A 23,830-nucleotide genomic window follows, 5' to 3' on the forward strand; every position below is an offset into this window, starting at 1 on the left:
ATTAGAAAAAGGGAATAACTACGTTTCTTATTTCCTTCTTACAGTCACTACAGGACACGACCACAACTGTGAGACTGTGTGTAAGTAGACAACCACCAGAGCCCTCTGCTTTCGTTACGATACTTCGCCTTCTTTTTGCATTGCACAATCTATGGAGAACTTTTTTGCCCCAATCAGTTACAGATTTACATGTTTTCAGTGATACAAGTGGTGGTCAAAACTGCAATCATTCAATGACATGAATGCTTTTCAGCCTGACCGTATCATAACGGTTCCCACTATACACCAATATTTGCCTGTCAGAGGTCATAGTTTTTACCATGTGACCGAAATTTTGCTGTAATCAAACCAGAACTCAAACGACACAATCGCATTTATTTACCAGCACAGTATAACCACATGATTACGAATGAAACAAATACTGATCCTCCATTTCAGGTTTACGAAGCTGTCAATGAAGAAATCTTAGATTTTAAACATTGGTGGTAACCGCTTTAGAAATCTTCAGGTAGCATTGTGGACAAAACAGTGAAATTCCAAGTAAGTAAATAGATACATTGTTTACAAAGCAGAATCTCCAGGTTATGTCCAAGCTCATAAGTTTATCAATGGACTAAGAACTGATATTTTTTGATTACTCAAAAGTAATGTCACAAACGTTGCACTGCCAACGTCAAAAGCATACGATTGGCAAGTCTCGATCAATCAGAAAAAGATCAACGATTCTTCACAAATTATCAAATACATACCTGACCAATACAAACAGTTTTATAGGATGACTTGTTCATGGAAAACCACTGATCAAGAAACTGTAGAAGTAGAAGATGCAGACGGATAGGACCCTATGTAAACCCATTCTACTGTGATAAGGTATTTTGCTACGTATTTTGTTCAGTTGTCTATTGTATTATTTTTCTTGCTGCACGAATAACATGTGCTGTACAGAAAAACGAACGGTGACAATAAAAGTGTTAGAAGCCTAATATGCGTGATAGTTCGAATACATATATCCAAGATTAACATACAACATTGCATTCAACATGTACATTTTCATAGCTTTCTATCATAAACTGCACATTACATACCCTACACACAATTACAATTGCACCCAACTTTAATTGATTGGAAAAAGGGAATATTTTTTCCATTTTTAAGCTTTTCTAACCAATTCCAGGGCTGCAATACAAGATTCTTCTTGTTGTCTTAGTGTTTGTTAGTTGTTTTGCTACAAGTAATCAATTATACACTTTTTGCAACAAATACAAACAACGACTCTAGAAGGTTTTTTAGCGTTATTGAAAACTTAGGTCTGATGCACTTATTCCCTTTTTCCAATCAGTGATTCAATTAACTTACAATTATAAATTTTATATAAATGAAAGAGCAACTCAAACAGTTTTGTACGCACGCATGCACATGATTTGTTTCTTCTGTCTGTCGTTAGAAAGAGCAAGTAGCAAAGATGGATACTAGAGAGCAGAAAGCTTTTTGTGTTTTAATAAAGACAGAACCTGTACAGTGCAACCGTCTGTGTGAAGAATATTAAGGAGACGCTTGCAACTACGTCTTTATTGTTTGCAGTTGCTACAGGTCTAAAACCTACAGACTACGGTTTACGTGCCAATTTCGCAAGTGAAATATTCCTGCATAACAATGAAGATTTTCTGGATCGTGTCGTCTACAGTGATAAATCGACTTTTCACCTAAGACCTAATGTGAACAATCATAATGTTTGCATCTGGCCGTCAGCAAATCCTCAGAAGATGGTACAATTGAAACGAAACTCCACTAAATTGAATGTGTTTTGTGCCATATGGCGGAAAGTTTATGGGCCTTTCTCGCCTATCGACTAGATGTGTGCCGTGTGATGAATGAATCTCACATTGAACACTTGTAGCAAAGACTGTTTGAGGTGCTCTTTTACTTCATGCATTGCTTATAATTGTACCTAAAATGTAATAAGTACTACGAACCCCAAAATTTATTTTGAAACACCCTACATTTCTCACCAACAGTGTTGGAACTAAGATGTAAAAAGGAGAGAAAATTTTCCTTATAAAGTTATTGTTTACAACGATATTATTATTAGTCGAGACTATGACTACAACAACAACACGAGTTAGTAGTCAAAAAAATGTAATCAAATGTGTACTCGGTGAGCCAGGTGGCCAAAGTGGCACACACAGGTGTGTCACTTGTTTAATCCGCTCCAGTGTGGACACTAATTAAGATATCGGGATATTATTCTTGCAAAATATGGTTGGACTATAGTTTATCATATTCATTTCTTTTTCTTCTGGTGTCGAATTTCACCCCAGTAAAAAATTCGAGAATTTTCTAATTTCGAATTTCCTTTACTTTTTTTTTCCTTGTAGCTTCCTTCGTTGCAGAAAGACATTCTTAAGACTTGCCAGGTAGATACCTCGGATGGATACCTAACTGTTGACATCAATTGGACGGGCCTGCGCGTAGTGTTGCCAATTAGGGAATTTAAAATTCTCCTATATTTGGGCAAAAAATTAGAAATTTTTGTTTATAAATCCGTAGCTATACGTCCGAGTGCAAGTCAACTTACGCCAATCGAACATTTGTCCTTACTTAACAAACGAAAGTACAGATCGTTACAATGGGGTAATTAGGGGACGCACGTAAAATTCGTATTTAGGTTCTAGCCCTTGATTTTTCTAGTTTTTCCTTACTTTTCTGTTTACCGTAATATATTTTTGGTAATTAGAAGCTTTGTTCCTTAAATATTCCCATAATACTTGTAGGATATATTAGTGGTGTACCAATGTTTAATTTAAGATAGTTTGCGTCTGTCTGGTTGCAGTGTTGCCAGCTACAGAATATTTTAATTCCAGATTTTATGGGGAAATTTTGGAAAAATTATATGTTTTGTCTCTATTATTTCCCTCTTGTTGGCTATATCGGAACAAACGTACCAGTATCTGAAAGTCTCGTCTTTGCTCTACACAACGCACTATAGAAAGTTTCAATAATATGAATAGGGGAAGTACAGTTGAGGTTTACAGTGGACCTTGTTCTCTAATTGGAAAGATAACTGATTTTTTTTAAGGTAGAATGAGATATTTTTTATTGACATGCTTACTTTATTAGATATCGTCACAAAACTTGTAGGATATATTAGAGGGATACCAAAGCTTATTTTAAGATAGTTTGTGTGTGTCTGATAGTGTTGCTAGCTACAAAAAAATTTAATTCTAGATTTTAGGGGCAAATTTTGGAAGAAATTCCATTTTTTATTTCTATTATTTCCTTCTTGTTGGCTACATTCGAACAAACGTACCAGTGTCTAACAGCCTCATCCTTAGCCTACACAGCGAACCATAAAAAGTTTCACTAGGATAATTAGAGGAAGTACAGTTGAGGTTTATAATAAACCATGTTCTGGAAATGGTAAGAAAATGGTGAATTTCTGAGGTAGAATGAGATTTTTTTTTTTAATTTCATGCTTACTTTGTTATATATCGCCATGATACTTGTAGGATATATTCTTCGAGTACTACGGTTTATTTTCAAATAGCTTTCGTCTGTCTGATGGCAGCGTTTCCAGCCAAAACAATTAATTCCCGCTATTAGGTGAAAAATTCGGAAAATTTTCCTTTTCCCCTCTATTATTAGCCTCTTACTGGCTACATTGAAACAAACGTACCACTACCTGAAAGCTTCCTCTTTGCCCTACAGAACGCACCATAAAAAGTTTCAATAGGATAATTAGAGAAGCTGTACCCCGGCATATTTGATTTTTGCCTCTGAGGCGTAAAAAGTGTCAAAATTTCATGTGTATGACAGAATTTTTTCTTTCCCCCTTTGGATAGAAGCCAGCGACTTCAGAATTTCACTGCACCTTGTCAACACACCAAAGATTTGTTTAGGTGACTTGAACTCATATAGCAGCAGTGGTGCTAGATACAAAAAATTTTTGAATTTCGGTTGGGGAATTTTTTGTAAATCTTCACTCCTACATTTCCCTCAATAATTTCCCACCCGTAGGTAACACTGCAATGCAACTTACACCAAAAAATAGCCACATCCATTTTCTTAAAAACAAGGCCTTAACCATATCAATCGAATGAATAGTTTTTGAGCAATAAGTCACTAACTGGAAATGTAGGAAAACGCCAAAAATGACCTGGGACCGAAAGGAATAATCACACAATTTTGCTCGTATAGGTTCAAAGAAGCAAACGATTTGTAAGTTACGAGGGCTTCGACTCAAGTTCTGTTGATTATTTCAATAATCTGCAACATAAATCAATAAATAGTAGTTGTCAGAAAAAAAACAGACTTTTGAAAAAAAAACATGAAAAAGAACGATGTTTTTTATTGAAAAAAAACTTCACAGAAAAAAAACCGTTTTTTTACAACACTAATTCACATACATTTGTGACTCGAATAACGAATGTTTTTATAAAAGCACTAGTCACAAACTACCAAATAAATAAAATACTTAACTTCAGCTGAGAACAGCCATTCAACATTTACCTGGTCTGTCCTTTAATTCATAAATTTTCCATTTATTTGGAGATGTGAGACCTAAAATACTTTCATCAACAGCTTGAAACGCGAAACCTGGTGTAATTGTGTTCACCTGAAAATAAGGAATTGAGATAAACGAGTTACGTTCCACCGCGAATGAAATCACAATAGTAATCACGTGATTTCAGCCAGGTTCGAAAGTTATTTAACCTCTTGAGAATAGAGACTGAGGCACTCATCTAAAATAGCTTGATGACAAATAATTTTCAAACATGGCTGAATTTCCTTGAAAATTCCTATAAGGAAATATAAAAAGAGAGAGATAAAATAATTAAAAAATGACTTTTTAAAAAATAAACATGTATTATACACTTCTATTTGTACATAATACAATACACCACAAAGAACATCACATACTGCTATGTAGCCCTCCCCGCTGGTTTAGTGACTAGCATGTGTGCCTTTGGTGCACGTGATCTTGGGTTCAATTTCCGGTGGAAGGGCACAAAAATTTAATTTGGTAATCATTCACTTTCATTAATCATTCGTCTCCTTTACACTAAAGAACATAATCGTAAGATACTAAACCATTTTATTTTTTTCATACTGCTACATAACGAACATCAAAATGAATACGCCTATTCTTTTTCTAAGCAATCCAATTAAACGCAATAATTTAATATTATGTATTTACAGCTTAAGACCAGATATTATGTGTACTTTAAAAATGAAATGAAATTAAATATTTCAGCTTAACGCTCCACGATTATGTCCTTTAGGCTAAGGGAGACTGTGATTAAGGCAAGTGGAATTATGATGGAAGAACTGGTGGAATGAAAAAATGGGAGGAAACGGGAGTACTCCGAAAAAACCCACGGACACGATGTTGTCTACCAAACTTACTTGGGTGACCTCAATCACAAGACGTAAGCGCTCTTCCAAGGAGCCGCCGTGTACCCCTGAATAAAGAACAAGAAGCACCGAACTTACCTTATTAATTATAGAAGCTTCATTACAAAAATCATATACTTCAGAAAAGTCGGGAGCTACACATTTACTTTTGTAATACTTAAAAGCATCTTTGAAGTTGCCAAGTTTCGATGGTTCCATTGAATCCAACTAGAAAGAAAGAGTAAAGAACTTAGTTCTCATGCTGCGGTACTTTTCATTTTATTTTCTAGTAGATAGTCCTATACCTAAATATTATTATTATTTTTTTAAATGTCCTAAACATTGTACAACACACTTTTAGAAAAATTAGATTATGATAAAAAGAGGTAGAACTTTGTCTTTTCCCCTTACTAGCTATCAAAGAAGGGATAACTTTGGAACTGTCACAAAAAAGGCAACTTTAAATTATCTGAATACTGAAACAATTATGATTTCATAATATTTCGAAAGAAAATCTCCAAAAGTAAAAGTAGAAAGAAATAAAATAATAATAAAAACGAACTATTTCCAAGTAGCGCAATGCATTGTAATATGGCAATGACGTAATCCTTCTTTCTTTCATTTTCATCGATCTCCTTCCAAAAATACAATTAAAATACCACTTTGTCAATATTCAAATAACCAATTGTAACCCATGTACAATACGTATGAAACAACAAACAATACGTATACGCTGAAAATGACAAAACACACCGCCTCTAGGTATCTATTAACTTGGGTTCAAAACATTCTCTGCGGACTGAAGGAAATAATAGAAGTAAATGAATAAACACAAAATTATCCTTTATATGAAAATTCTTTACCACGAACAGTTACAAAAGGCAAACTAATACAAAATTCTTCTTGCGAAATGTGTTTTTACTGAACATTCCCACAAACTAGGAGCAACTGAAAAAGCAGACATTGAAGACAAGCTAAAACAAGACTTAACCCTTAACGCACCAAGCCTAAATCGTCAACGTTGTTTACCAAGCTGGGGTCTTCTAGGGACCCTAAATATTATTTTAATTTCTCAACTTATTTTATTTTTGTACTTTTTTAACGAACGTATCATTAATATAATTATGTAGCAGATATCCCAAAAGGATGCAGGGCACATATAAAAATCGAGAATAAATTGGTTTTTATAGTTGCAGGAACATAATCAAATATCACCCTCTGGGGTCCCTAGAGGATCCCGCCTGGTGTGTTAAAGGTTACTATAAAATAAGAAGGTTAGATACTGCGGAGGGGGGGGGGGAAGCCTCCCTAACCCCCTGATCACAGACGAAATAACAATAGCATTATTATCATTATTATAAATATCAGGAATGGCATTTACTATCTCCTTCAAAACCCACTGAGGCTCCGGAGCCGATATTGTGACTTATAGTGAGCTGTTGGAAGCGACCTCGTTTATGTGGACAGCCACACTCGCTGACGCGCCTGCTTCCTATGGACGCATCCCTTCGCTAACCCCTCTGGCCCCGTGCTGCGCTCCTGATCTGACTCAGTTAGATAGCATTCGTGGTTTTTAGTGCCCACCTAGCACAAGTTGGTTCATATTTTATGCACTGTAGCCAGGCCTGAAACCAACCATAGAAGTTTGTGGGGGGCCAAGTCATTAAAAGTTCTTTTACAAATATCTAAATTGTGTTTTTTTCTATTAATAATAGCATTTTGTATTGAGGTCTGGAGGGGCCAGGCCCCCCTCTAGTTGCGGCCCTGACTCTAGTTTTTATGCCATACATCCACATTGTATTTATACTCAGGGGCGGAGCTTCTATTAATGGGGCTCCTTTAAGAAACACTTTCTAAGGCAGTAAGAATATATGTGATGCTGAAAGGAATTAATTTTTCATGAATATAAATACAGTGAAACCTGTCTATGTTGGCCACCATCGGTTCCATCGAAAAATGGCTAACTTAGACAGGTGGCCAACTTACAGAAAATAAGTGTGATTTGTGTATTTTTAGAATAGGATTTCTAGTATTACTTGATTGTAAAATTTTAATAAGCAGTGGCACGACAGCTACTTATAAATAATGGATATAGAGTAATCATAAAAATATACAGTACTAGAAAATATTACTAGAGTATATTTATTATATGTGCATACCTTTCTCTTCCTGAAAACTAGTATGGTACATTGGATTATTCGGATTGAAAAAACAGTAACACAAACAACCGTGAAATTGAAGCGTATGTACGCAGTTTATTGAAATTGATATTATAGCACACTGAGTTATTCAGATTGAAAACAAGAAAAGCTAAATTATAAATTGAGAAATTCATATGCAATTTATATGACTTCTTTTCAGTTGTTACTGAATGGTGGTTCGGTCTAGATGTATTTGTTTTATTCTTTTTGGCAGATATGCACATTCTAATATTGTAGTTAACTACCTCTTGTTAATGAGCTAAAAGTGTTTCCCTCGGAGCAAAAGATGTTTTGAGAAAATCTTGAAGGAATTGATATCTCAAACACTCCGCTATATTTTGACAAGCCGACAGGTGCCAATAGTTGACAATTGAGATGGTTAATTTTAACCTTGAGAATTTTCCGGAATTACTAAAGCTCCCCACTGATAAGAGTTGATATAGCTAATGGTTTTACCAAAACAGACAGGGTAAACAAATACGTACAACGATTTCCTGAATTCCTGTACGTGCTTTTTCTTATTCACACCTTCCTTCACCACCCCTTTATGAGGGTAGTGTTCTGGCCATTGACCTCCAAGAACAAATCATGCGAATCTATGCTTCTTTTTGTCCAGTCACAAATACAGAACATCTGCCTCTCATATGGGAATAAGAAAGAGTTAAGAAAAATAACAACATATTTCGCGTGGCCAAGATACGCAGGTAAATTTATCATTATCATCATAGGATAAACATTGCTTCAGTGTGGCCAACTTCCAAGATAGACAGGTGGCCAACTTATAGAGTAGTAAGTAACGAATGTCTTATGCGAAAATGCAGGTTCAAGACGAACTAGGCCAAGATAAGCAGGTGGCCAAGTTGACAGGTTTCACTGTATTCCCGTATTGAATGATTAGTATCAGGGTGGAAAAAAACCATATTTGCTGAGTTGTTTGATTTAAATGTTTTTTTTTTTTTTATTTAAATCAAATCTTTCTTCTTGTGCAATACAAGTCACGAACTGAAGATAAAACATTAGGAATTAATATTAAATGTTAATTATGCCATTTAAGTGAAAGTATTGGGCTAGAATTTAGAACTGATTCCCAGTCGTTAACTTATTTCAATCCCAAATAGAGATGCAAGGGTTCGGGGGAAAAAAGTCGTCTTTTTTTTTTTTTTTTTTTTTTTTTTTTTTTTTTTTTTTTAGAGGAGGGGAGACTGTTTTTTCTGCTTCACTTTTTTGCTTGGGAAATTTTGGGCTTTTTTCCAAATTTTGCTCTAAATTGATAAGGCAGGTTTTGTTTCGCTTCTCTACAATATAAAAATTCATTTAAGTAGTAGTGGATGCAGATAATAATACAAAACCTCTAAATAAACATGAATTTCGAAAACATATTTCAAACAATTTTAATTCTTAAGAGTCTTCATCCCGGTGAAATTAAAATACCGCTAATTTTACAGTAATTATGTGATATCTTCAAATAGATAAAAAATAATCGAAATGTGGAACAAGAGCGCCCTAGATAATATTATTTTATATGAGAAACCGTTATTACGACTCACTTATCTGCTTTTGATTTCGAGCGATTTTGAAAATCGGCATTTATTTTCGCGTTTCTAAACAGCTGAAAACGGAAAGCCACTAGGCGACTTGTGATAACGGTACCTCACGCAAAATAATATTGTCTAGGGCGCTCTTGTTCCATATTTCAATTACTTTTTATCTATTTGAAGATATCACATAATTACAGTAAAATTAGCGGTATTTTAATTTCGCCGGGATGAAGACTCTTAACACATTTTTATTATGAATCCCATAAAATTAATCGATGTATATAATAAGTTGCAGTTAAGTTTTAACTTTCATATGCATTATAAGCAATATTTTTTATTGTGAATTAAAAATACAAAAACAAGGAAAAACTCTTACAAGACATACAGAATTTATTGCACTATGTGTTTGAGTTCAAACAGATAATACATCGGGAAGATAATAATATATTTACTGAACAAACGCACAAAACAAATTTAAGTTTCGACGCCGTAGCCTTCTCAAAAATAACATGTTCTTCTCTTTGTTCATTACGTATATCAAGTGGCTCAAGTGGTACAACATTGGCTTCGCATTCAGGAGGTCATGTGTTCGATTCCCGCTGCCGACCATCCTGACTGGGCTTTTCCAGTGTTTTCCTCAGTCCTACCAGGCAAATGCTGGAATGGTACCTACTGAAACAGGCCCTGGCCGATACCTCCCCTAATCCTTTCCATGTTGTTGTTAGATATCCAGTATAAAATAGCCTCTGAACTGCATCTGGTGATTGTTAAATAAATAAATAAATATCATTCCCTCGCCAATCTGTTATAGCCTATAAGTTTATTATGTCTGACTTCCGAGACTTTCATAAACATCCGTACTAGAGTAACAATGAAAAATAATGATTGTTTTATTACAATTCAACGTATTACTTTAGAAGACTGAAAAAAATGCAATCCTTGTATGGGACGCTCAAAAATCACCTAATTTGTTAATGCACCTCTTGCTTCCGCCTTTGCTACCCCTAAAGAAACTTCTTTGAAATGGAACAGAAATGTTGAAAATGTATTTTCTATTCATTTATTACATACGTAATAATCTGTTACCACCTATCAGGTGCTTCGGACCTGCAAAATCGGTAAAGTCCCAAATTCTGTAATGCACTGACTGTTCCTTAAGCTTGTTTAGAGTCAGGAAAGTACTGGCTTTTCTGTTCATGGATCATATGCGTAATACTGTTCAGCTGAGCGTTTGATTTCCAAGGCTCTGGAATATATAACCACCATCACGGTTTACCCAGTCCTGAAGGTTTCTGAATTTTTAACAAGAATAACATGTCATTACGGAACTTTTCTTTAAAAAAAAAAAAAAAAAAAAAAAAAAACTACGAAATACATTTAAGTCAAGCACAACAAACATGAGTGAGTGGTTAGCTTTTCCGCTTCTATTAGGAAATCCGGGATTCAGTCCTGCATTCGACCATTCCGACAAAAGTTCTTAATTCCATCTGTGAATGTAGAGATAGTGCGTGTACTGTGATTCCTGGCTGATTTCATTTCTTATGTTTTAAATTGTTGTTATTACTAATTACCAGCAATGACGGATTTGCGAAAGGGGTTAGGGTGGGGGTGTCTTTCGGACTAAAGCCTGTTCTCCGAAATTACGGAATTTCTAAAACAAACGAAATTTTAGTTATGTCTTTACTCATAAACTTCAAGCTCCCCTCAAATGAAAATCAGGCATTTTTAGAAAAAAAAAAACTAATCATTAATAAGAAAAAAAACATCCCAAAACACATTTCTAAATCCGTACTGATTATTTGTATAAAATGGTATTCAAGGTTGCATCCGGAAGATTATAGCTAAATCATTACACAGCTACAGTATAACAGAAATGTGGAAGTATGCTCTGACGGATATATTGAAAAACATAAGTTTAACTATGTGCTAGAAACTAGAGTACTAAGCTCAAAGAAATAAAACACGAATAACTAAGAATGAAATGATCTAAAGAAGATAAAAATGTCGATAACCCAGAAGTTAAAATAAAGTTATATAGCGTCTAAAATTGCTCTCAAATACTACGTACTTAATGTTTAATTCATAAAATATGTGCTCCACCCATTATGATGGTGAATTCTTGAGGGAAATATGGTATTTAGGTCATGAAATCTTGTTTAACTATAGAGTATACTATAAGAAATCTATCTAGATAGAAAAATCATAAAAATGAAAAAAGCCAAACATCAATTCAGAAAAGCCGGTTATTTTGCACCTCTAATCCCAAACAATGTTTCTTAAGCACTAAGGAAAAAAGTACGGTGATATTTATCATGATACTTTTTTTTTTTTTTTCACAAAAGTTACTCATATTTGGCAGGGGCATACCTAAAAAAAAACAACTGGAACTAGTTTGCGGCACGAAATACACGCAAATTTCGCCTAAAGTTATAAAATCTAAAAAAAGATTTAAGTTTCAGATGGGGAATCGGGCCCCTTTATAAATACGCTTCTATTATCTGGGAACAAACAAACAGACGCGCACACAAAAGAATTTTCTCCTAAATATCCATGGTGATTTTCTCGTTAGAATAGTTAAAGATTTAAAAACCTTATGTTACGAAGATAAGAAAGTAGAATTCCTCTGCTATCCGTTCAAAACGGGATTTTCCCTAATCATCCTCTGGATGAAATGCTCGTTTTCATACTGTGCTATACATACATTTGCATCTTATTGTATTAGGATTATCTTTAATAATCGAAATAACACAACAGAGGCTGGATTTTACTTATTTTCACTTTAAATTAATTTATTTCGGAATTTGATCTAAATCAACGATTTTTTATTTAAAAAATCAAGTGATTTAAATCAATCCACCCTGATTAGTATGCAGAAAAGAAGTATTTTCGTATGCGCTTTGTAACTTTTAATGTACCAGGGACACGTCTTTGATAGGGGACTGCACCCCAAAACTCCTGAAACATGCAACAAGGAAGGAAATTATCATTTACAAATTTTTAGCACCAGTTTCCAGGCTATGTCCTTCACCATAGTAAGTAAGGATTTATTTGTTTTAGGGTCATTCCATGTGAAATCAACAAAGCCCACAACCCGACCATCTTAGATTTTTATCAAATTTTAGTATTTCGTAGGGATGGTCGAGATATGGAATTATGCAAAGTTGTAGCTTCCTGTGTGACGAAGTTTCTGAATTATGGGGTCTCAAAAACACGAAAAAATCGTCCACTTTGGTACATACATGAAACTTTCGGACAACACTGCTCTTGATCTAATTGGCGTAGAGAGCTGATTCTTCTTTTGTTTGAAAGAGTATAAAATAAGCTTTGCAACGATATATCGCATGCCTAGTTTTGGAAGAATATCTATTTAAGGTCATCCAGTATGACTTTATGGCCTTGAACTTTTGAGGATGCATATCTTCGATTTTTCTAAAACTCGCACATAATTTACACACAAGCTTACTCTATAACATAACGGAAATAGAAGTTGGGACAGTAATGGAAACTGTCAATAAAATTGATTTTAGTAACAATTTGTTTGTACCAGACAGAGTTGTAATGTATAAAGCAGGGTTTGCCCAAGTGGGCCCAGCCCGAAAAAACCCACCGGGTTTTTTCGGGTTGGACCCACCTGAAAAAACCCACCTGGGTTTTTGAGCTTTTCGTTAGTATATTATTGGTACAACTAAGGTAATCACATTGGAAGGGATTTTTATCAGATTTGGGCGAATTAGGTGCTTTCACGTTAAGGTATACAACATTCAACGAGAGACCTTTATAAAGTTCTGAATGCACTGAATGGATAATAATAATAATAATAAAAAAAAAGCCGTACCTTAGATTAAGATAATTATAGAACAAATTAATGTGTGGATTGTGCTTGTAGCCTATTTGAATAAAATGTGCAATTTTGTATTTTAGAAAATACTTCCCATGAATAGTGTGCTCTACCCACTCGGCGACGCCGAAGGACGTTATCCCTTATACGTCTGATGGGTTTAGGGCCATAGGTGCTGGTACTACTAGTAAATATGTAGTATATTAATAAAGCTGTTAGTATTATTTTTTATTGCCATTGATGGTAACACAAGTATTGTTCAGGAAAGTTTGGTTTTCCAACAGTTTAGTTCAGTTATTTGTTGCTACTTTACAAATAAGCATTCTGTAGAATCAACAGCAGCAATAGCTTAAAAATTCTTGTCAAATTTAAGAAGCTTAATGCTCGGAGTTTCGAAGAGTACTTAACGCTTAATATTTCAGTGCTGGATTCAAACTTCCGTACTAGTGGTAGTTTCGATGTACAGTAAAGAAAGCTTGCATTTTCCTAACAATAATAATAATAATAATAATAATAATAATAATAATAATAATAATAATAATAATAATAACCTTCGTCGCGGAAGAAGTACTCGGGAAATTCCCGCAATCGAACGCACAGAGCATCGCAACTGAATACTTCAACAATAAAACTATTTGAAAAAAGTGAAATGAAATCTTTCAGTTTTACGTCCCACGATTATGCCTGTTGGGCTAAAGGAGACGGTGATGATGGGACATGAATGAAATGGTGGGATGAAGAAAGTGGGAGGAAACGGGAGAACCCCGAGAAAACCCACAAACACGGTGTTTGTCCACCACAGTCCACACGGCGCGAGCTGGGATCAAACCAGGGACCCCAAGGACCGGAGGTGAACGCTCTACCACTGAGCCACTGCACCCCTAATAAAACTATTTATTATACGCTGTGAGATATTTAGTTTCATTTACGACATATTGAAACATTTACTTTATGAAATATGAATTATACAGGGTGTTTCAAAACAAAACCGAAAGCGTTTGGGAAGTGATTCCTGAACACCAAGATAAGACCAACCTGGGTGCATACATGCTTCCTTTCGAAGTTATAGTCTGCCGACAATATGAAAAGATGAACTTTAAAGGTCTATAGCGCCAAAACTATGGGACCTACCGTAGTCGGGTCAAGACTTCACTTAGGAACTAAGATGTGCACTACCCAAAAAATACATGTTTCAGAATCCTGCGGTACTCACGCAACAACTTTTATAGAGGAAGTTTTGCTACGGGCATATAATTTGAAGTACTCACCAACTACCTCAATAAAAATTGTTGCGGAAATACCGCAGGAGTCAGAAACATGTATTTTTGGATAGAGCACGTATTAGTTTCTAAGTGAAGTCTTGACCCGACTTTAGTAGGTTCATAGTTGTGGAGCTATGGAGCTTTAAAGTTCATTTTTTTCGGGTTTTCGGCAGCTTATAACTCCGAAAGGAAGTATATGTGCACCTAGGTTGTTCTATACTTTTTGTCTTATCTTGGTGTCAGGAATCACCTCCCAAACGTTGTCGGTGTTGTTTTGAAACACCCTGCATATTTGTTAATTGTTTTAATTTTCTCGGAGAAGGTCTTGCAACAAGTGCTCGGGAAATTCCCGTAATTGAACATACAAAGTATCGGAAGTAAACTTCAACAATAAAACCATTTATGTTACGTTAGAAAATATTTAATTTTATTTAAGGCATTTTGAAACATTTACAGGGTGTCTATCGGTTACGAAAGTCACAAAATCAGAAAACGGTCATGAAAGTCAAGAAATTTAGCTTTTGGGTCACGATTTTTTTTATCTGTATAAATATAAGTATTTACTATCAAAAATGTCTGCGGTCTACGGTAGACGGTACCAAATCAAAAGCGAAGCACGTTTGTACGCATGATTGAAAATTTTGTCCCAATTCGCACCTCAATCGCTCTTGAGAAGGTTACTAAATTTTGTGGTTTGGAAAAGAAAAGGTCACGAAAAAGTCACGAAATTTCATTTTGGAATTTTAGTAGACACCCTGATTTATTTTATAAAACATGAGTTGTAGATTTATTTTAAATTAACATATTTGGCGAATGTCACAGGCTATTGGGATGACTCGATCTACATTTGTTTGTTCGTCTGCTTGTACCATACATACAACAGGGTACCACTTTCGTCTTTTAAGTTTAAATTTTCAATGTACAAGCACGAGACACATTAAATTTCCTGTACAGATTTTGACGGCATACCGACATAAAATTTCAAAATGGCGGCCATTTTTTTTTAAATAGCAAGTATCCACGCCGCAATTTTCGGTTTATAAGTTGAAATTTTCAGAGTAGAAGCACAAGACACTCTAAATTAGCTGTATATATTTTGGCGGCAATCCAGCATAAAATCTCAATTACGGTCATTTTTCAAAACAGCAATGAATAGAAAATTTTTGCAAGTTGTGACAATGATAATCTTGAAATATAAACGACATTTTAACACTTTCACCCCAAAGGCGTTGAAATATTTCGAAAAAACCCAATTAAACCCGAAAATACCCGAAAAAACCCATATGGGCCCAGGTGGGTTGGGCTTTTTCAAAAATACCCGGTTTTTTTCAAACCCTGGTATAAAGCAGTTTGCAATACTGCATTTAACGTACTAATAATAATAAAAAAGCGATAGCTATCGTGTCCAAGCTGGAAAATAATTTGTTTTTTTAAAAAATAACGTACCACGAAAGCCACAGGAGTGACGCATCCGCTTCGTATTTCTTATTAGTGACATTTTAAGTTCATATGTTTTATATTTTCCTTGCCCAATCATATAATTGTTTTGGTGTTATTTGGTCACTATAAGGTCTTTTCAAACCTGCTCTTGCAGCAAGTCTCTTTCAAGTTTCCCGAGCCCATCACACGTACTTTCTCCATGTGCTGCAGCAAAAAAACATTCAACAGATACGGGAAAATCCCTTTAATGTATCTAATATTGATGAAGTTCTTGTGATTTTTGCAATGAGATGCTGCTCCATCGCAGAAAAAAAGATAATAAGTATTTTCTGCAGTAGGTGCACTAAAATTGTATCATGTTTGAGACAGTCATATGCGAAGATCACATTATCAGTTATAACTGTAGACGTCTGGGGATTTCTGGAGTATAAACAAAATAGTTGCTTGACCGTTATTCCAGTGGAAACCTTGTGACGCTTCTAGGAAAACGAAAGAATAATTTTCTGCAAAATCGGAAAGAACAATGCACTGTTAATCAAGAAATTTTTCTTTCAGATCCTTAAGATATGAAGATTGTTGATGAGTAAGTTCTTTTGCTTTATGAGCCATGTAGTTAGTGCAGTGAAATTCTTGCTGATGTTTTCTGACAAGTCAACTTTTTGGAAGTACAGTTAGCAATTTTACTTGCACACTTCTATCCGCTATTGGAATTTTTTCTTTCACCTGCATTATAATTTCACTTTCTGCTGCATTTTGCTTCCCATACTCTGTAGAAATGTCTAATAATTTTGTGATCTTTTGGGCTGTGGTTCAGAGATTCTGACGCACTGCTCAATATCACTATTTCCAGCATCGGTGCTGCTAATCATGACATTCTCTGTTATTACAGGAGTCGCACCCGCAGGAATCGCTAGATTCTTACGACAGGACTCACAGATTTAAATCCATCTTTTAGCGATGAACACTTTGAAATCATCCACGGCAACATATTTCTCAAATTTCTTTTGACATTCCCATGACCTTCTATATTAAATGCATTGCAGCAAACTGTCTTCTTGAATCTTGACGATGACATCATTCAGATATAATAATTCGTTAAATAAGACTGACTATTGTAACACTGACTTAAAAGACACCACTATCAAGCTTCTGTTTTCAAGTACAAAGTAAGCACCAGCACATAAACACCTCAATCGTACATTTGAACATGTGGACTCAGTCCTCTATCAACACCATTCCTCTAACTAACGTATCCACACCTCTCAATCTTCCAAACCTTTCTGTAGAAGATGACTGCGCAATCTATCATGCTGTTGTGCAATACTACAGTGTTGCAAACTGCTTTACACATTAAAACTCTGTCTGGTACAAACAAATTGTTACTAAAATCAATTTTATTGACAGTTCCCATTACTGTCTCAACTTCTATTTCCGTTATGTTATAGAGTAAGCTTGTGTGTAAATTATATGCGAGTTTTAAAATAATCGAAGATATGCATCCTCAAAAGTTCAAGGTCAAAAGGTCACACTGGGTGACTTTAAATAAATAATCTTCCAAAATTAGGCATGCGATATATCGTTAGAAAGCTTATTTTATACTCTTTCAAACAAAACAAGAATCTGCTTTCTACGCCAATTAGGTCAAGAGCAGTGTTGTCCGAAAGTTTCGTGTATGTACCAAAGTGGACGAATTTTTCGTATTTTTGAGCCCCCATAATTCAGAAACTTCGCCACACAGGAAGCTACAACTTTGCACAATTCCATATCTCGACCATCCCTACGAAATACTCAAGTTTGGTAAAAATCTAAGATGGTCGGGTCAGAAATCCCTGTTTAATTTGTTGATTTCACATGGAATGACCCTTTAGTAATTTCTGAGTAGTGCATAGTTTGCAACACTTAACAGATCGAATGTACTAATTCTGCGCAGTAATACTATATGAATTTAAGAAAGAGCAAAGTAAGCACGAACATTTGTGATTAACAATGAATAGTGAAAGCATTAAATGAAATAGGTACAATTGCAGGTAAGGTATATTAAAGTAAGAAGAGTAATACAACGTTAAAAATAGGATCATGTGGGTTTTATCCGGAGCTGCCACCTGCGTCAGTATAGCTCTAATGACCACTTCACAAACAATACCTCTCAGAATACCAACTAAGGAACTAAGCCTCAATGTCCCATACAAAATACAATCTTTTGAGGTACTAAAAACCGGATTTATCTAAAAGGAGGATATATATATTTTGTAGCTTCTACTGTTACCAGGGTTTGAAAAAACCCGGGTATTTTTGAAAAAGCCCAACCCACCTGGGCCCATATGGGTATTTTCGGGCTTAATTGGGTTTTTTCGAAATATTTCAATGTCTTTGGGGTAAAAGTGTTAAAATTTTATTTGTATTTCAAGATTGTCATTGTCGCAACTTGCAACAATATTCTGTTCACTACTGTTTTGAAAAACTGGGCGCCATTTTGAAATTTTACGTTGGATGGCCGCCAAAATATATATACAGCTAATTTAGAGTGTCTCGTGCTTCTACTCTGAAAATTTATATTCAAAAGACCCAAAATTGCGCCTTGTAGTGTGGATATCCGCTATTTTGAAAACAAAGTTGCCGACATTTTTGAAATTTTACATTGGTATATCGCCAAAATCTATAGAGGAAATTTAATGTGTCTCGTGCTTGTACCCTGAAAATTTAAGACCCAAAGCTGTACCCTGTAATATGTGTGTGTGTGGTACAGGCAGACAAACGAACAAGTAGATCGAGTCATCCCAGGAGCCTTAGTAACGTTCGCCAAATATGAATATCAATTATATCAAAACAAAGATATCATTCATGGCAAATATTTTACAGCGTAAAATAAATGGTTTTGTTTTTGAAGTTCACTTTCGATACTTTGCGCGTTCAATTACGGGAATTTCCCTAGTACTAGCAAGACGGTTCTTTCCTGAAAATGAATTTAAAACAATTAACACAGAGATAATTCACATTTTATAAAGTAAGCGTTTCAAACTGCCTTAAATGAAATTAAATATCTTCCAGCTTAAAATAAATAGTTTTATTGTTGAAGTATTCAGTTCCGATGCTTTGTGCATTCAGTTGCGGGAATTTCCCGAGCACTTCTTTCACGACGTGTTTTCCCCGAAAATGTAGCTTTCTTTACTGTACATCGACACTTCCACTAGTACGGAAGTTTGAATTCAGCACTTGAAATAGTAGGGCTACATTGTCTTCGGAACTCCGAGCATTAAGCTTCATAAATCTGATAAGAATTTTTTACGCTATTGCTGGTGTTGATTCTACAGAATGCTTATTTGAAAAGTAGCAAGTAATGACGGAACTACACTACTGTTGTTGGAAAACAAAATTTTACATAAGAATACTTGCGTTACCATCAAATGTATGAAATAATACAAATGTATTTGCATATTTACTGCTGGTACAGGCACCTATGGCCTTAAACTTGTCAAATGTATGGGGGATAATCTCCCCCGGTGTCGCCGAGTTGGCAAGCACACTATTCACGGAAAGTATTTTCTAAAATATAAAATTGCATATTTTACTTCAAGTAGGCTATAAACACAATCCATACATTAATTTGTTCTGTAATTATCTCAAGCTAAAGTAAGATTTTTTTATCCGTTCAATGCATTCAGAACTTTATATAGGTATAACGTTGAATGTTTTTGTATACTTTAACATGAAAGCATCTAATTCGCCTAGTGATGAGCGCAAAAGTCTTGGTCTTGCAGTTTTTGCAAGAGTCTTGCATGCAAGACCAAGACCAGGAATCCCGATGCAAGACCAAGACCAAGGGGTGCAAGACCAAGACCATACCTGCAAGACTAAGACTCTTACGCAAGAGTCTTGCACAAGTACTGATACTACTTACTTTTTTCGATAGATGTAAAACGGAAGGTAAAAAATCATTACTTGAATTTTTTGGCTTCAGTAAAAATTTTGCTAGAGTGAATGTGTTCTCAGTAGCAATGCTATCCATGTGAGTAGAGCTGCCCCTGTAGTATATAGGTCCGGTATGTTTTTTTCTGAATTGGTCGTTCCCGTTTTCTGTAGTTATTACTCGTTATCAAACTACACAGGTGTCATTCTAATCAAAGCTTTTGCACACAAAGAAATATATCATTGGTGCTCAATTACGATGCATTCCTGCGTTTAGAAGATGACCGGGAGCATAATATGAATTGTTACAACGTATAAGAACTTCAGTGTCTGATTTACTTTGGTCATCATTTGATTCATTTACGGCAGCCCATGATTGGATTTTGGGAAATCATACGAAGAATAGTTGTGTCCATAAGAAGCGGATAAGCAAAAAGTAAACTAAAAAATGTTATGGCCGCAGCGGGTCAGTGGTAGAGCGTTTGCCTCTTGTGTACGGGGTCCCTTGTTCGATCCTATACTGCGCCATGTCAGCTTTTTGGTGGACAAACACCGTGCACGTGGGTTTTCTCGAGTTCTCCCGTTTCATCCTACTTTCTTCATTCCACCATTTTATTCATTTCTCATAATCACCGTCTCCCTTAGCCTCGGTGCAAAATCGTGGGACTTTAAACTAAACGGCATGACAAACATCTTGGCATTTGAAGGCGGCGCTCCAAGTTCCCTTTAAATGCAGCTAACAAATGAGAGGCCAGCGGTATTGCCACGTTTATTTCGTACACATCCACGTCTATCCTCTGCCACCTGATCGCGCTGTAGTTCGTCTGCTTAGCCATAGCTACACCTCTTAGCACTCGGCAACGTCGAGTCAAAGCTTGCGTTTTGTTCGTTTAGATGAAATGCCAAGATGTTTGTCACAGGCTTTAGATATATTGTTTCATTTCAAAACACGTTCGTGGTGTTCCTCTTCCAAAACTATAGAGAAATGTAGTATTGAACATCAGTAATTCCGTACAACACAGGTGCCGACTACATGAGTATGGCCTTGGCTCCGAGGCTTAAGCATACGTAGGAAATTTTTAATGTGTGCTCATATCGAATTGTGCTTAATATCGAAATAACATTTTCATGACATTGACAAAAACTTAGTGCATGTGACCACAAGTTTGATTTCATGGTCGGATGCTTATACGTTGAATAATGGTTTATCAGTATAACGTTTAGCCTCCATAGGTATACGCCACATCGAGGATTCAGCGATATAACATTATACAACAATAAATAACCCATATTCACAAGTGAGAGTGATTTTGTACAATTACTTCAAATAACTTGGAGTTTGATGCCGTTATTTTGTATTTCTAATATAGGTCAAAAGTATTGATATAAATTGAGTTTACACAAAAGACAGACAGTTGAGTCGTTTTCAGGTCTCACTCAAATTATTCTAAAATATTAAGACGTTTGATTAATAATCATTATTATTTTAATTTTCTCTCTCTCTTTTTTGGCCAATATTTCTAAAAAATATCATCATCATAGCTATTCTGCCATTATTGGCAGGTTACTTGCTGGAACTGAAAAGCTTCGATGTATGGTGGCATTAAACTAGTCTCTTCGTCTTGACGATAGCAATTTTCTGTTTTACTATCTTCCTCCAAATACAGTCTCCACCTCTCCCTCTCTTTTCTTCCACCATACATTCTAGCACGTCTCCCATAATACAGTTCCTCCTCAGCAAATGTCCCAACCAGTTCCTTTTCCACCTCTTAATTACAACTAAAATCCTTCTTTTCTCTCCTACTTTTACTATTTCTAATACCTTCTCATTCGTTTTCCCTTCCAGCCAGTTAATTCTCTCCTTTTTTCTTCATGTACATGTTTCAAAAGCCTCCATTTTTTCTCACTTTTGCGTAATGTCCATATGTCTGTCCCATAGAGTACATATTAGACTCAATAAAACAATTAGAAATTTGTTCAATACAAAGATTAGCTAATCGTGGTTGGAAAGAAAATATCTGACTCCTTTAGAGTAAAAAAATAATTTTGCAATTCATGGTATTTCACTAATCTGTTCCGTCCTGATTCTCTTTTATGCGTCTCAGGGGTAGCCTCCCCAGTTTGGGAACCAGTGGAGTGTTTCATCTGTTAAAAAATATAAAAATATTCGAAATATTGTGATTTGTCTTATAAGTAATGAAGCGTGGGCATCCATTGAAAAAAAGTAAAGGTCGTCACCTATGTTGTACACTGTCATCATACTTACTAGAAGGTAAACTATATTATATTTAGAAACAAACGTTGTATTTCCGTTACTATTGGCACATTATAGAATTTATTATCTCTTATATCCAGAGTATAATTTGCCTTTGAAAAGCATAAGATTTGTTAAAAGCAAGACTTTCAAGACTTTTGCAAGCAAGACCAAGACCAAGACTGGGTGTGCAAGAATAAGACCAAGACCACCCCGATCTTGGTCTTGCATTTGCTCATCGCTAAATTCACCCAAGGAAAGTCCAAGATCTGATAAAAATCAATTTCAATGTGATCCCCTTAGTTGTACCAATAATATACTAACAAAAAGGTCAAAAACCCAGGTGGGTTTTAAAGTGGGTTTTTTTCAGGTGGGTCCAACCCGAAAAAACCCGGCGGGTTTTTTCGGGCTGGGCCCACTTGGGCAAACCCTGACTGTTACCTTCAATCCCAATCTGAACCAAAATTTCTATCTATTTTTTATTCAATTAATTGGTGAACTTCTGTACAGTATTCTTATAACATTAGCAAAATAGAAAGCCACCGGTTAACTTCATAATTCATGCTTCGGTCAGTATCTGCCTTCCCGGAGGCGGATTAGCTTACCGCACCCTGGTCATTGTTTTGGGTTCACTCGAACAGACGGTCCAACCAAGTAAAAAACTTATAGGTAAAATACGATGTAAAACATTTTTCGTGAAGAAATGAGAGTACGAATTTCAGTAATTACAGTTAGTGTTGACATATTGATATGAATTTTGAGCGATAGTGAAAGTATTGTATGTGTAAGTATGATATCCGCTAATTTTGTTTGTGTATACCCACCGCCGCTGAAGCGCCTACTCCCTATGAACACAACCCCTCGGGCCTCCCTGCTGCGCTTACCTCTTAAGCCAGCTATATAGCATCAGTGCTTTTTAGTGGCCACTTAGCACAAGTTGGTTCGTGTCTCTTATGTAGTGTACTTTTTATGCCATACGTCAACTCCATTTATACCGAACCCTCCTGAAATCAATCTAAGGTAATAGTATACATGAGAACCCCCTATTCTGCGTTTCTTCTGTGTTCTATTACCACTTCTACATGAAATACCATAAATTTTCTACGTAGTGCAATAGTAAGAAGTATCCATGTGCACAAGACATGCGATATGCGTTAAATCCCCCCCCCACACACACACATAGCCATAGATAAAGTACAAGGGCACTACACATGCAGATATAAAGTACATGTACGTTCTTTTTTTTATTTTCGTATCAGTCGATAAGTAAAAAAAAATTGCTTTGTTACCCCCTTTGTAAGATCGTACATACTCAATGAATAATCCCTAAAAGTATGAGCGTCCTGCTCCTTCGGGAACTGATGCAGCTTCATGTATACTATATCCAAAGTGAATTCACTATAAAATTATTTCGGTTACCATAAACTTTACCTGCACAAACTGTATGTAAACTCACATCAACCCTGCAAATCTTTTCCACAACTGTTTCTTCTTTAGGGTTAATGGAACTGATGTCCTTAGTTACATACGTCTTTCGAAGACACGTATTGAATTTTCAATGCGAATATTCCTTTAAAACAACCTCCCCTATAAAATTATGTTGAACCACGGACCACATAGCATAACAGTTGAACTATGCACAGAATATGGCAAAACTTTATATACACATTTACACAGAAAAAGATTTTTGTCTTCTTCCTTCCATAAGCGACACAAGTAGTGATGGGTAGTTCCGAAATGATTCGTTCTGAAAGAACGAACCCTTTAGAGGAATGAAAGGAACGAATCCCTGAAAGGAATCGGATTCATTTGGGCGGATTTACTTAGGAAGTTTACGTAGTGAATCAGTGGATTCGGTTGGTGGAACCAGATGGCGGAACCAAACAACAGACCAGTGCATTGATATGAATGGAGTGCATTGATATGCATTGATATGGATAGGACAAAAACAGTAGTAAAGAATAGACGGACACTGCACAACAGAGAAGCAAATAATGCAC

At 35.6% G+C, this 23,830-nt stretch overlaps 1 protein-coding gene across 4 annotated transcripts in view; it reads right to left on the minus strand.

Annotated features, from left to right (window-relative positions):
- AlkB (alpha-ketoglutarate-dependent dioxygenase AlkB) overlaps positions 1-23,562 on the minus strand; it is a 44,773-nt gene extending 21,211 nt beyond the window's left edge. For 2 of the 4 annotated variants that reach the window (XM_081725500.1, XM_081725501.1), the window contains exons 1-3: positions 23,262-23,562; positions 5,491-5,619; positions 4,507-4,612 (exon numbers count right to left, since the gene is read on the minus strand). In XM_081725500.1, coding sequence (XP_081581626.1) covers positions 4,507-4,612; positions 5,491-5,610 — 226 coding nt within the window. In that variant the 5' untranslated portion in view covers positions 5,611-5,619; positions 23,262-23,562. The remainder of the gene's footprint in view (positions 1-4,506; positions 4,613-5,490; positions 5,620-23,261) is intronic. The other 2 variants (XM_081725499.1, XM_081725498.1) reach the window with 2 other exon arrangements.
- Between the last annotated feature and the right edge of the window lie 268 nt (positions 23,563-23,830).

Source organism: Thermobia domestica, chromosome 9, assembly GCF_964235325.1.
Source record: "Thermobia domestica chromosome 9, izTheDome1.hap1.1, whole genome shotgun sequence".
Lineage (NCBI taxonomy): Eukaryota > Metazoa > Arthropoda > Insecta > Zygentoma > Lepismatidae > Thermobia > Thermobia domestica.